This window comes from Pteronotus mesoamericanus, unplaced genomic scaffold (genome assembly GCF_021234165.1).
Source record: "Pteronotus mesoamericanus isolate MK-2021 breed Mesoamerican mustached bat unplaced genomic scaffold, CSHL_Meso_final contig_72, whole genome shotgun sequence".
Taxonomy (NCBI): domain Eukaryota; kingdom Metazoa; phylum Chordata; class Mammalia; order Chiroptera; family Mormoopidae; genus Pteronotus; species Pteronotus mesoamericanus.
In genome coordinates, this window is record NW_026555242.1 from 1130530 (window position 1) to 1143895 (window position 13366).

The 13366-nt window shown below is 47.9% G+C and overlaps 2 protein-coding genes across 2 annotated transcripts; one reads left to right on the plus strand and one right to left on the minus strand.

Moving 5' to 3' along the window:
• Nucleotides 1–5987: 5987 nt before the first annotated feature.
• On the plus strand, nucleotides 5988–9555 carry SEPTIN1 (septin 1). The gene is made up of 11 exons (XM_054582694.1): nucleotides 5988–6084; nucleotides 6262–6352; nucleotides 6445–6531; nucleotides 6773–6896; nucleotides 7219–7353; nucleotides 7449–7566; nucleotides 8339–8440; nucleotides 8551–8650; nucleotides 8875–9040; nucleotides 9282–9372; nucleotides 9469–9555. The coding sequence occupies exons 1-11, from the start codon at nucleotides 6082–6084 to the stop codon at nucleotides 9553–9555; spliced, it is 1104 nt and encodes a 367-aa protein (XP_054438669.1). The 5' UTR covers nucleotides 5988–6081.
• A 466-nt stretch (nucleotides 9556–10021) lies between these two features.
• On the minus strand, nucleotides 10022–12285 carry MYL11 (myosin light chain 11). The gene is made up of 7 exons (XM_054582693.1): nucleotides 12198–12285; nucleotides 11473–11565; nucleotides 11155–11230; nucleotides 10849–10953; nucleotides 10666–10744; nucleotides 10311–10359; nucleotides 10022–10219 (listed from the first exon to the last, which is right to left on the minus strand). Exons 1-7 carry the CDS (start codon nucleotides 12198–12200, stop codon nucleotides 10115–10117), a joined length of 510 nt encoding a protein of 169 aa, XP_054438668.1. The 5' UTR covers nucleotides 12201–12285; the 3' UTR covers nucleotides 10022–10114.
• Between the last annotated feature and the right edge of the window lie 1081 nt (nucleotides 12286–13366).

A 13366-nucleotide genomic window follows, 5' to 3' on the forward strand; every position in this document is an offset into this window, starting at 1 on the left:
GTTCTCAGCCTATTAGAGTATGGAAATGTGCATATGATCTTACAGATCCTATTCTCAAAGGAGTGTACTTGAGAGAGAGAGAGAGAGAGAGAGAGAGAGATACGTAAAGTTTAGTGTCTGTGGATGTATCTTTAAGGTCATTTGTTTATGTTTCATTCCTGGCCGTGTCATTTACTACTGTTTGACCTTGGGGAGGTTACTTCTGTTTCCTGAACAATAAAATGGGAATAATAATGCCTAATTTGATTATTTGTTAATCTTTTTAAAAATTGATTTTAGAGGAAGGGAGAGAGAGTGAAACATCAATTTGTTGTTCCATCTATTTATGTATTCATTGGTTCATTCTTGTTATGTGCCCTGACCAGGGATCAAACCTGCAATCTCGGCATATGGGGTCAATGCTCTACCCAACTAAGCTACCCAGCCAGGGTCCATAATACCTAACTTGAATGGTTGAGGATTCATATGTGTAAAACACTTTGTAAAAAATATCAGCTATTTCTCTTTCGGCTGGAATAACCAAGGAATATGTGGCATATTTGAGGTGATACTTCAAGGACAGCTAAGATTTCAAAGTCCAGAGTCTAGCAGAAGTGAGGGCTGAATGAAGAACCCCAGACAGAGGAAATAAAGAGAACAGTGGCCCACGTACTAACTGAAAACTATGTGCTTCTTAGAAGCTTGAGATCCATAGACCATTAAGACCTAGACTCAAAGAGGGAAGTAGAGAATAGTCTTATTGTAATGTGTCATGAATTTACATAATAGGAAAACACTGGAGGCTAAAGATAGTATGGTAACTTTATTCATTTGCACAACAAACATTTTTCCGGAGGTCCAACATGTGCCAGGCACCTGTGCTGGCAAAAAGGTAAGGAGGTACAAAATGGCAAATAGCCAGCCCTTTGTGGAGAAATCTTCCCCCCAAAGCTGACTAGCCCACATGCCATACTCACTTGCAGAGGTAGCTTTCTTCCTTTGTTTTGTTTTGTTAAGATTTTATTTATTTAGAGAGAGGAAGGCAGGGAGAAAGAGAGGGAAAGAAACATCAATTGGATGCCTCTAGCACACGTCCCACCTGGGGACCAGGCCCACAGCTCAGGCATGTGCCCTGACCGGGAATTGAACTGGTGATTTTTTGCTTTCCAGGATGACGCACAACCAACTGAGCCACATTGGCCAGGGCAGAGCTAGCTTCGACTTTGAGAGACAAAGTCTGGAGTTTTTAGGGTTGAACATGAACTCACGTTGAAAGATACAAAAGCCCCTCCAGGAATGCTTGCTGGGGCCATAGGTAGCTGTGAAAACATGGCAAGATAAAAACCAATCCAGAAGAGTATTAAATGGAAAAACTGCTGTTCACCATGTATTGCCACAGCTCAAGATGGGGACTTCCTTTCTTTAAACAAGCCCCAGACCTTATAACATGAATGACTGGGCATGATTTGCTGAAGTTAAAACATATAAATGGAATATTGTGTCAGTATTAATTCATGTCATCTACAGTTGACACAAAGACGAGCCAAGCGCTTTTTCTACAGAGCAGTTTGTTAAATACAAATGTCTTAAATATGTGACTTCCTTTGATTCAGTAATTCCTTTTGTAGGAATTAGGCCCAAGTAAATGGTTGGACAAGTACACAATGATATTACCACAGAGATGTTCATCCCAGCTCAACATTGTTTATCATAGTGAAGAATGGAAACCAACCTAAATACTAAGCATCTATAAAAACAATAATGTAGTCCTGGCTGGTATGGCTCAGTGGATTGAACGCCAGCCTGCGAACCAAAAGTTTGTGAATTCAATTCCCAGTCAAGGCACATGCCTGGGTTGCTGGCCAGCTCCCCAGTTGGGGGTGTGCAAGAGGCAATTGATTGATGTATCTTTTGCACATTGATGTTTTTATTCTCTTCCTCCCTTCCCCTCTCTCCACAAGTAAATAAAGAAAAACTTTAAAAAAAATAATGTAGATGTGTATTTATTGTCATAGAAAGATGTACAGAACATATAAAGTGAAAAAAAAAGGTTTCCAAACAAAGTTACAGTATGATCCTAGTTTTGTAAATATATGAGGGGAAACCCCCCCAAAAAATGGAATTTATTTACAAAAAACTTGTGTATTTATTATTACATGTTTAAGCTTCAGTCACCTCCAATGTACTCTCCATTTGATTCAATACACCTATTGAGACTTTTTTCCACTGCTCAAAACAGTTTTTGACCTCACCCATTTTGATGCCTTTTAGTGCTTCTGCCTTTGTTTGTTTCACCTCTTCCACATCAGTAAAACGTTCCCCTCTGAGGACTTTTTTCATCTGGGATAACAAAAAAAACAGTTGCTAGGGGTGAGATCGGGTGAATAGGGAGTGTGGGGCACAGGGGCGGGGGGTCATGCGGTTTTTGGTCAAAACCTGCTGAACACTCTTAAGTGATGTGGGCAGGTGCGCTCATAAATCGCCCATCATGAAATGGGCAAAGCGTTAAAAGTCTTCAAAAAAAAAAGTCACTGAAGTTGAACACAGCCTCTCACAACAATGTCAACTGGCACACTGATAAAGGTGGGTTTCTGGGAAACTCATTTAGCGAAGGAAGCCTGTACTACAAGGGACCGGCCCTCCAGAAGATAATTCCAGGTTTTTTTGGGTCCCCCCCCCTCATATATTTATTAATATGTATAGGCATATGAGAAAAATCTAGAATGAGAAAAACCAAAGTGGGGTTATATCATGGTAGTGATATTAGATGTAAATTTTTCTAATCCATTTGTGTCTTTTCTTTTTCTGTGAGAATATGTGTTGGTTATATAATAAACAAGTGAATACTTGTATACATGTTATCCTCTCAAAGGTTGTTGAATAACTCAGGGAAGAGCTGATCAGAGACTAAACCCAGGGCAGGGGCAATAGGGTAGAGGGTATAGAGAGAAGGGGACCAATTTTTCTGATTGATAGGAAGGACCTGGAAACCACTTGGATATATCTTCTGGAGAGCAAGCGGGGACGAGGAGACCAGTTTTAACTAAGACAGTAGGGCTGCTCAGCCTGATGAGCAGGAGGAAGTGTTGTGGAGTGGGAAGGGGTATTATCCCCTCCCTTGGCTTGAAAGACTCTGTTTATCCTCTTACAATACTTCAGCATCAATGCGTTCACACTTACTTTTGGTTGTCTCTGTCTCCCCAGAGGACTGTAACCCTGAGTGATTCACTCTGGATCCTCAGCAACTAACGTGCAAGGGCCGTCACTAGATTTGAGCTGGTGGCACTATCACACCCCTCAGCTCATATAATAGCAATGACTAGCATTCTGGGTAAGCTCATCTCATCTGCCAGGCACAGTACCAAAATCTTTTTGTGTATTAGACTATGTAGTCTTCATCATGACCCTATTATGTAGAATTTATTAATAGTGCAATTTAACATATTAAGAAACTAAGTCACAGAGAGGTTAAAGTAAAATGCCCATGGTCACACAGCCAGTAAGATGACAGAGCTCTTAATGTTGCTATAACCAGATGAAGTTTGCACAACTCCTGTGAGTTCAGTGTGGCAGAAGTTTCCAATCCCATTTGATAAATGAGGAAAGTAGGGCCCAGAAAGGTGACTTTTCCCCAAGGCTACATGAAGGGAACGATACTAGAAATGAGGTTGAAGTAAGGGTAAGATATATACATGACAGCATGGATAAATTTTTTTAAATCCTCACCCAAGGATATTTTTATTGATTTTAGAGAGAGAGGGGAAGGGGGAGAGAGAGAAAGAGAAGCATCGATGTGAGAGAGAAACATCAATTGGTTGTCCCCCATACATGCCCCAGTTGAACCCACAACCTAGCTGTGTGCCCTGACTGGGGACTGAACCGACAACTTTTGGGTGTACAGGACAGCATTCCAACCAACTGAAAAAACTGGCCAGGGCAACGTGGGTAAGTCTTAGAAAATAGTGCTAATGAAAAAATGAACAGAAATATATATATTCATAGGTATATATTCATATACATATAAAATGATTTGTATAAACATGTACTGTATACTATACACTTTTCAAAATTCATATACAAACTGAAAAAAAAATTACACATTAAGTTCATTAGAGTGAAGAGGGGAAAGGAGTGAGCTATGAGGCCGTATTAATCTGCTCAGGCTGCCATAACATAATACTACAGATTGAATCTCAAACAGACATTTATTTTTCATGCTTTTGGAGATTGGAAGTCCAAATTCAAGGGGGCCAGCAGGGTTGGTGTTGGTGAGGACTCTCTTCTTAGGTTGCAAACAGCTGTTCTCACTATGTCCTCACGTGGCCGTTCCTCTCTGCAGAGGGAGATTTCTGGTATCTCTTTTTCTTATGACTCCAGACTTATTGGATCAGGACCCCACTCTTATGGCCTCATATCACCTTAATCGCCTCCTTAAAGGCCCTATCTCTAAATACGGTCACATTCGGAATTAGGGTTTCAACACATAAATTTGGGGGAAACTCAAGTCAGTCCATTACATGGGCTAAAAGGGAAATAATAAATCCACAAGAAGTGGAGAAAGAAAGTAGGATGGGAGTAGTAGGCATGATCCAGATCAAGCAGGCCCTTCTAAGCTGTAGTAAGGAGACGAGCTTTAAAGGCTCAGAGTGGTCACTAAGTTCACAAACGCTAAGGCCAATTTGTATGTAACTATTGACTCCAAAGTTGATGTCATCCGAAACTATTCTGAGTCCTGATAACAAAGTGGAATGTGTGTATTTCATTTTACCATTAGGAAAGTGGAGGTCAGAGAGGCCAAGTGCCTTGCCCAAGATCACATAGTAGGTGGAAGTTCTTTCCGACTTCAAAGCAAGGCTCCTTTTACATGTTCTACAGCCTCCCAGCCTTTGGCCCTAACTTCATTTATTAATTCTTTTATGCGTGCATTCATCTAGTATACTATTTATTGGCACCTTCTTTGTGCTACACTCTGTGTAAGACTCTGGGGATATAGAAATTAGGAAAACATGGTCCCTGTGCTTAGAAAGCTCAGTCATGAATAGAATAGACATCCAGGTAAGCAAATGTGGTCATTGGAGGGGCATGTTAAAGGTGCTGGGAAGTCCAAAGGATAGAAAATGATTTTGGCTGGGGTAGTTGGGGAAGATTTCAGAGGCCAAAGAGTCCTTTGAATCAAAACCTTGAAGGATGAAGAGTTCATCTGGTGCAAAAGAAGGAAAAGCTCAATATGGGCAGAGTCAAGGATGTGGGCACTTGCTAAGGGTGAGTGAGTAATGGGGTAATGGGGCTGGATGGGGAAGGCTTGGGCTACCAGGTCAGAAGCTGGACTTGATTCAGAGGTCACTGGGGGACCCCAGAAGGGTTTCAAGCAGGGGAACACCTTAGCCAGGATTCTAAGGAAGTTCTCTTTGGCTGTGTTGTCCAAAGACTTGATGTCTTTTAAAGAATCCATTGCACTAAGCCCTGGCTGGTGTGGCTCAGTGGGCTGAGCACTAGCCTGTGAACCAAAGAGTCGTCAGAATCAGTTCGATCCCCAGTCAGGGCACATGCCTGGGTTGCAGGCCCGGTCCCTAGTGAGGGGCACATGAGAGGCAACCACACATCGATGTTTTTCTCCCTCTCTTTCTCCCTTCCTTTCCCCTCTCTCTAAAAATAAATAAATAAAATCTTTTAAAAAAATCCATTGTGTGAGTTGGCAAGAAAAACTGATGGCCCCTCGCACCTCCAATCCCATTTTTGGCTTTTGATCCACTCAGACCTAGGATTTTTTTTTTTTTAACCATCCCTGTCAAAGCCTCTCACAGCTAGAGAGACCATCCTCCTTCCTTCCTCTCTGCCATCACCCCACCTCCCACCAGAGTGACAATTGGACTTGGGAGAAATGTATGCAAGGAGCAGAAGGGTTGAAGAATACTAGAGGGATAACAGGCAAAGGGATCCAGATGGTGAGGACCCCAGGTGTTCTTGGTCTTAGCTTTCCTCAGGCAAGTTAAAGCATCTCAGCTTCCTACATTGTCCGCCCCCTTGTTTGCTGCACTCAACTTCCTGCCCCACCAGAGGAAGTGGGGAGAGACAGCAGGTGCGGCAACAGCTAGCGGGGCCATGGTAAGTCCTTCTGCCTAAGAATCTAGGCATCTCTACCCCAAGTCCCCAAGCCTCAGGGTAGCCAGGCCTAGGTCAACCCATAGTAATCTGACTTCTCCTAGTCCCTGAGATCAGGTTATACTGATGGCCCCATCTGCCATGCCCAGCAACCTTATATTGTTTACCCTCCACCAACAGGATAAGGAGTACGTGGGTTTTGCAGCCCTCCCCAACCAGCTGCACCGCAAGTCCATCAAGAAGGGGTTTGACTTCACACTCATGGTGGCAGGTCTGAGTGTTCTGGAGAGGGGACTGGTGGTGAGTCCTCAAAAGACCCTGGCTGTCCCCTCACTTGACTAATTGGGCCTGGTCTGTCCACAGGGGAGTCAGGTCTGGGGAAATCCACGCTCATCAACAGTCTGTTTCTCACCAACCTCTATGAGGATCGGCAACTGCCAGAGGCCGGTGGTAAGACCCATCTCCTCCTCTCCAAGTACTCTCTTCCCTTCCTAGATCTTCAGGCTACACTCTGTTCCTTTCCATCTGGGTCTCCAATGACTTTCTGGGGGACTCAGGCAGCTTACCGTTCTTCTCTGAGAAGGTTTCCTCCCCTGAAAAAAATAGGTGGGGACAACTGTGATACTGAGAAAGGAATTTAGTCCTGCCTCAGACCCTAACCCAGTTTCCCAATCTCTCCGCATCTCCATAGCTCGCTTGACACAAACGCTGACTATTGAGCGTCGGGGTGTGGAGATCGAAGAGGGGGGTATTAAGGTGAAGCTGACTCTGGTGGACACGCCTGGCTTTGGGGACTCAGTGGATTGCTCAGACTGGTGAGGAGTGGGGGAGGGAATGAGGGATAGGCTCCCAAAATGGCTACTCTGTGGAGACTGAGGGGTCAGTTACAGGGCGGATGTACAATGGCCTCCCACCCACCCTGACCCAAATGTGGGGGGTCTGTTTCTGATGGCCCTGTGGCCCAGAGTGCCCTGTGCTTTCCGACATCTCACTTATGATCCTGCCAGTTTCCTAATTTCTTTGGTTGGAGACAAAGGAACTACTTCCCACCCCCACAGTCCTGGCTAGCCTTGCCTCCTTCCCCATCACGTGGCCTCTGATCTCTGACCACAAGCTCTCTCCTCTCTCTCACCCCAGCTGGCTGCCTGTGGTACAATTCATTGAGGAACAATTCGAGCAGTATCTTAGGGATGAGAGTGGCCTGAACCGGAAGAACATCCAGGATTCCCGTGTCCACTGCTGCCTCTACTTCATCTCACCCTTTGGCCGGGGGTCTGAGGGACACCCTGGGGGTTGGGGCATTTGGGGAGGGTTTGGGGGGTGTCTTTGTACCTTGAGACCAAACGCTGACCAATCCCTGGGTGCAGGCTCCGGCCTCTAGATGTGGCCTTTCTCCGGGCGGTGCACGAGAAGGTCAATATCATCCCAGTCATTGGCAAAGCAGATGCCCTGATGCCTAGGGAAACCCAGGCCCTCAAGCAGAAGGTTTGTGGTGACTCCTGATCTTTGACCCTACATGAAGCCAAAAGTGATGAGTAAACCTAAACTCAGCTTTGACTCCTTTGATCTTTGGGTGGACTTCTTGGAGCATGATGTGTAATGCTACATTATTAAAGAAAGTTTATTTTTCCCCAAAGTAATTTATTTAATTGAACTTATTGGGGTGACATTATTAAAATTATGTAGGTTTCAGGTATGCAAGTCTATAGGACATCATCTGTATATTGCGTTGTGTGTTTACCACCTCAAATCAAATCTCTTTCCACTACCCTTTAATCCCACCTTTACCTTCTCCTATCGCCTCCCATGCCCTAGAGAAAGTTTCTGAGGAATGTGGGTAGTAAGCTGCCTGAGGGAGCTCTCTGGAGGCTCAAAATAGAATCCCTGGGCCCGATGCTTAGCTAAGGCCTATCGGAGGGTAGGGGCATAGAATGATGACAGTGTCTTCAGAGTCCTCTCCTGCTGTTTCTGCTTATGCCTCTGTCTCCTCATATTTTGGTATCCACCTCATCTTAGAATCTTTCCAGGCCTCTGCCTTGGCTGTGAGGGTATCTTTGTTTCACTTTTTTACCATCTGTCTGTCTCATTATCACTAAGATCTTGTTTTTGGTCATCCTGCACGTTCATTTCTCACCATCTGTCTTTCATGTCTTCCTGTCTCTGACTACCCGGTAGATGTATATGAACCTGTCTCTGGCCATGCAATGTCTGTTGCTCAGCCTCTGCGATACTGTCTTTATACCTTGCTTTCTCCTAGATCCGGGACCAGCTGAAGGAGGAGGAGATCAACATCTACCAGTTCCCTGATTGTGATTCTGATGAGGATGAAGACTTCAAGAGGCAGGATGCAGAGATGAAGGTGCAGAGGCAAGGGAGGAAGGGGCAGAGAAGCAGGGGAGGAGGGTGTGGAGGTGGAAGCTGAGAAAGAGGTTTCTGCCCTGGAGGTGATCCCTGACTACTGCCCTCTAGGAAAGCATCCCTTTCGCAGTTGTTGGTTCATGTGAGGTAGTGAGGGACAGCGGGACCCGACCAGTGAGGGGACGCCAGTACCCTTGGGGTACCGTGGAAGGTGAGTAAGGCTGGGCTCGCGTTCTGAGGCCAGCAGGGAAACGAGGCCACCTCCAAGTCAGCTGCACCTAACGTGTGATAATGGGGCAAGCTCTCATCTTGGAGGCTCTTGGAGCCAAAGGAGAGGTCCTTGAGCAGCAGGGCGCGGACCCTCCCCTAGAGCGGGGGCAGGACTGCGGGAAGACGCGACCCAGCTCCCTGAGGCACGCGCGGTCCGTCCCCCAGTGGAGAATCCACATCACTGCGATTTCCTGAACCTACGACGGATGCTGGTGCAGACACACCTGCAGGACCTGAAGGAAGTGACACACGATCTGCTTTACGAGGGCTACCGGGCCCGCTGCCTACAGAGCCTGGCCCGACCTGGGTCGCGCGATCGAGCCGGCCGTAGGTGAGGGCGGAGTTGACTCCTAGGTGCTTCCAAAGTCTCGCCCTCACGACATCCTGACCTTACCTTCGCCCTCCAGACCGCTCCCCCTGTCTTTCACCACCCGCCTTGTTTTCAGCCCTAACCTCAAGAACGAGGGCACTCCTCCTAGAGTCCAGCCTCGTAGCAGGCCGTGACTTGTGGTCGTGACCCACACAACCACAGGTCCCGCCCTTGATTCTTGTTTCTTTTCCCCACCCCCTAGTAAGCTTTCACGCCGAAGCGCCACAGAGATCCCGCTGCCCATGCTGCCTCTGGCTGAGACAGAGAAGTTAATCCGCGAGAAAGACGAAGAGGTGAGCAAACACCTCGCACCCCACTGCCCCCTCCCTTCGAAAAAGTCCCTCTCTGGCCTCGCCCAGCTCCACCCCCTGCAATCTTGCTCCGCACAGCTGCGTCGCATGCAAGAGATGCTGGAGAAGATGCAGGCCCAGATGCAGCAGAGCCACGCTCAGGGCGAGCAGCCGGACGCTCTCTGAGGCCCCCGCCGGGGTATAGTTTTACCTTGGCTCCGCCTTAGGTCCATGTCTTGTCCAATCCCCGAGGCCCTGGTTGCCCTGGCGCCTAATCCCAAAGCCTGCTGTTGCATAGGGTTCTTCGGCTAAGAGGTTCTCCCAATCCCAGAGTTAATAGCCCCGCCTTTGGCCCCGCCTCCGCTCCCCCTGCCCTCCCCTTCGGAAGCCCGGAGCTTCCAGCCCAGCCCCTGACCACCTGACCACCCCGTCCCAGGCCCTCTACGCTGGAACCGTGTCTTCTATAAAAACTGTTTCCTGAGGCAAGCGTCTTCTTTTTTCTCCGAGTGGGAATAAGCGGCGGGTATTGCGGCATGCAGCCTTCCCATTCGGGCCTTCATTCATTTGTTGGGCACTCGCTTTGTATCAACAGTGTTTCATCCCACCCTCCCACCTGAGTCCCCTCAGAATAACACACTGAAGGCGCCGGGGATAAGAAACAAAGACCAGTTAAATTTTATTAGGACTTGGGGTGGGGGTCGGACTGGCAGCAAGGCGATGACTAGCAGAGGCCTAAAAGGGTCCTCTACTCCTGGTCCTTGGCGTCGCCATGCGTGATGACGTAGCAGATATTCTTATAGTCTACGTTGCCACCCACGTCGGGAGGGAAGGCTGCCCACATGTTCTTAATCTGGGGGAAGATCGCCAGACTGGGTCTCCTACCGGTTCCTTAGTCTCCCCTCCCCCATCCTCCCCTGCTCCCGGACCCCTCCCCCACTCACCTCTTCCTGGGAGAAGCGATCACACTGGGTGGTAAGTAGCTCCTCCAGACTGGAGAGAGGTGAGAATGGGAGGAGTTGAGATTAGGCCTTGTAAACTCTTTCAACTCCCACCTCATTCTTGTTGCTATTCCCAGTTTTGCCTTGAAAACCAGGGTCTTTCTAGATCCCTCCAGTGATCTTCCGAATATTCAAGCACAAAAAAGACTTCCTGGCTTTTGCCCTTCTACCCATATGTGCTGTGAAAATTTAATCCTAATCCACAGTCCTCATTTCTCCCTTATCCCTGGCAGTGCTAACCCTTGGTAGCAAGTTAAGAAGTCTTTCTGTGGGTGAGCAGCTGGAGGGGATCACTTACAACTGCTTCTTAATAGTTCCCTTCCCCTCAGGGTCCAGGACTTTGAAGGCTCCAGTGATCACATCCTCAGGGTCAGCACCTGGGGTCAGAGGGCACATGGAACTGAAGGATCCCTGAAAGGTCTGCCCCTAAAAGGTCCAGGAACGGGCAGCTGGGCGCTCGGACCCAGGACACTTCATTCACCTTTGAGCTTCTCCCCAAACATGGTGAGGAAGACAGTGAAGTTGATGGGACCGCTGGCTTCCTTCATCATGTCATCCAACTCCTCATTCTTCACATTGAGGCGCCCTGGAGTGGGGTGGGGGAAGGATGGGCTAGAGTGGGGTCCTGGGACCAGACGGTAATGCTTCTCATAAATTCAGGTCGTCACACCCATTTTTCATGTGGGTAAACTGAGGCCCAGGGTGGAGCCAGCAGGGCTGGCTCCCAAAGCTGTGGAATTCTCTGGACTCTACAGCCTTGGATATTTACAGGTAGGGTGGGATTTACCCATGGCTGCAAAGGTGTCCCGTAGGTCTTCCTTGTCGATGATGCCATCACGGTTCTGGTCAATTACTGTGAAGGCCTGTGGAGGGCAGGAGGAGTTAGGTTCCCCATGGCCAGGCTTTAGCATCCTTACTCCTGGCAGATCATTCTGGCCCCCAGCCAGCTGTCCTCTTACATGCCAAGAAGGGAGGGGAGTAAGGAATTCTAAACCCTCTTCCTCCCACTAAAACAGGTGCACATTCTGGGCCATGGGTGTGGGGGGGAAGGGCAGCAGGGGTGTGCCTTTGGTCAGCCTTCAGTCTCCCTTCTTCCTTCACTCACCTCCTTGAACTCCTGGATCTGAGTCTGGTCAAACATTGAGAAGACATTGGAGCTTCCACCCTCTGCTGCCCTTCTCTTGGCCTTCTTGGGTGCCTGGGGGGTGAGGGTTGGGCAAAGAGACTCATGGGCCAGATCCTACTATTCTCTGGAGGCAATGGATTAGATTTAGGGTTCTTTAAGTCTATTCTTGAAAGCAACTCATCTGGCTCTAGGCTTCCCTCTCTTTATGGCTTCTTTGCTGAGGGTGTTTGCTTGGGTTACATCCCCGAATTCCTATCTTTAGCCCCTGAGTCCCACCCCTCCATCCTACCCAGTAAGTAGAAGGTTCCTCCTCTTAGTTCCCTGAGCCTGCTTCCCCCTAAGTCCCAGACTTCCTGTATGACCCTGATTCACTCATTCATTCTATGTGAAACTACTTTCTCATCTATAAAATGGGAGTGGGAACTTTTGCCTGCCTGATGCCAAAGGATTTCAGGAAGATGGAGTGCAGGAAGGTATGGAGCATGCTTTGAGAGGGACTGGGCTCCTGTGAGTGGAGTGTCCGAGTGAATTATCCTTGGTTGGGTCCTTTGGGCCAACGTTCTGTATACTCCCTATTAGTGATACTGAGAGAGAGAGGGTTCATCTTTTTTCACCTCAGTGGACTGGGAACTAGCTACCCTCTTTCAAAGGGCGAGGCTGCCCTGAAGTCTGAGGGATCTGGGCAAGGGCTGGGGGATTCTTACCATGTCTTCAGTCTCCTCGGGGAAAGGCTTGAAAGTAGCAGAGAGTCAGCCTGTGCAGTCCCTCTGGGGTTATATAGTCCTGCCCCCAGGAGCCCTTAACATACCAAGGTAACCTTAGCCCTGTGGGTGCCCACCCCAGATACCAAAATAGCCTGGCTCAGGACCTTTCCTTTCTTGGAGGGCCTGCAGCAGCTGGAGTCCAGGGAGAGAGGGAGGAGGGAGTGAGTCTTGGGATGCATGTCTCACTGGGATCTGGGCAGGAAGGGATGAACTTTGTCTCAAAAGGAGGCTGAAATGTTTCAGAGTTCAGAGAGGGGCCAAGCTAGGGCACAGTGCTCAGAGAGTTGAACCAAGCCCCTCTACCCTGAATGGGGTGGGGAAACCCAGTAAATTTATTGAGCACCTATAATGTGTCAGGTGCCGTGCTATGCTAATGGGTGCACTTTAGCAAACACAACCTTCCTCCCATTTGGATTTCACAGTCAAGTGTGGGTATGTGTAGGGGTAGTGCCAGAGTTTAAAGGTGGGAGAGAGCCATCTGGGGAACCTGAAAGATCAGGAAAGTCATCCCATCCCCTTCAAAGAGAGGGAGGATTTTGTGAGGAAAGATGCAGAGCATGGATTCACTAAGTATGAAGAGACCAGACAGCTTAGGGCAGAGAACTACTGTCATCTTGGGCTTTGCGCTTCAACTTCCTGGGCCTTGTTTCCCCTTCTATAAAATGAGATGTAAGTCTCATCTCACAGAACTTGTGGATATGAACACTACTTGGAAATAGTTTAGTGAAATATAATAATAATTATTACTTAGGCCCTGTCTTGGTAGATCTCACAGTTCAGTCATGGAGACAGGATAAATAAAGAAAATTACATAAAAGTAGAGGGCACAGCAGCCCTGTCAAGCAGCATGGGAATGACTTATAAAGACCAACAGAAGTGAGTCAGGTGAATGTGGAGGAGCAGGTGTGCTAAGCAGAAGGCATGGATGAGCAAAAGCCTAGAGAAACGAAATATCAGAAGTGTTCAGGCTGCCAGCATTGTGATGGGGTATGAGCAGAAGATGCAAGGGGCTTAAACTGCTTTAACACTGGAGGGCCTTTGATGCCAGGCTGAGAGCTGAGACCTTGGAAGCCTCGGATAGGTTTGAAACAGGAGGAGAACATGGTCTA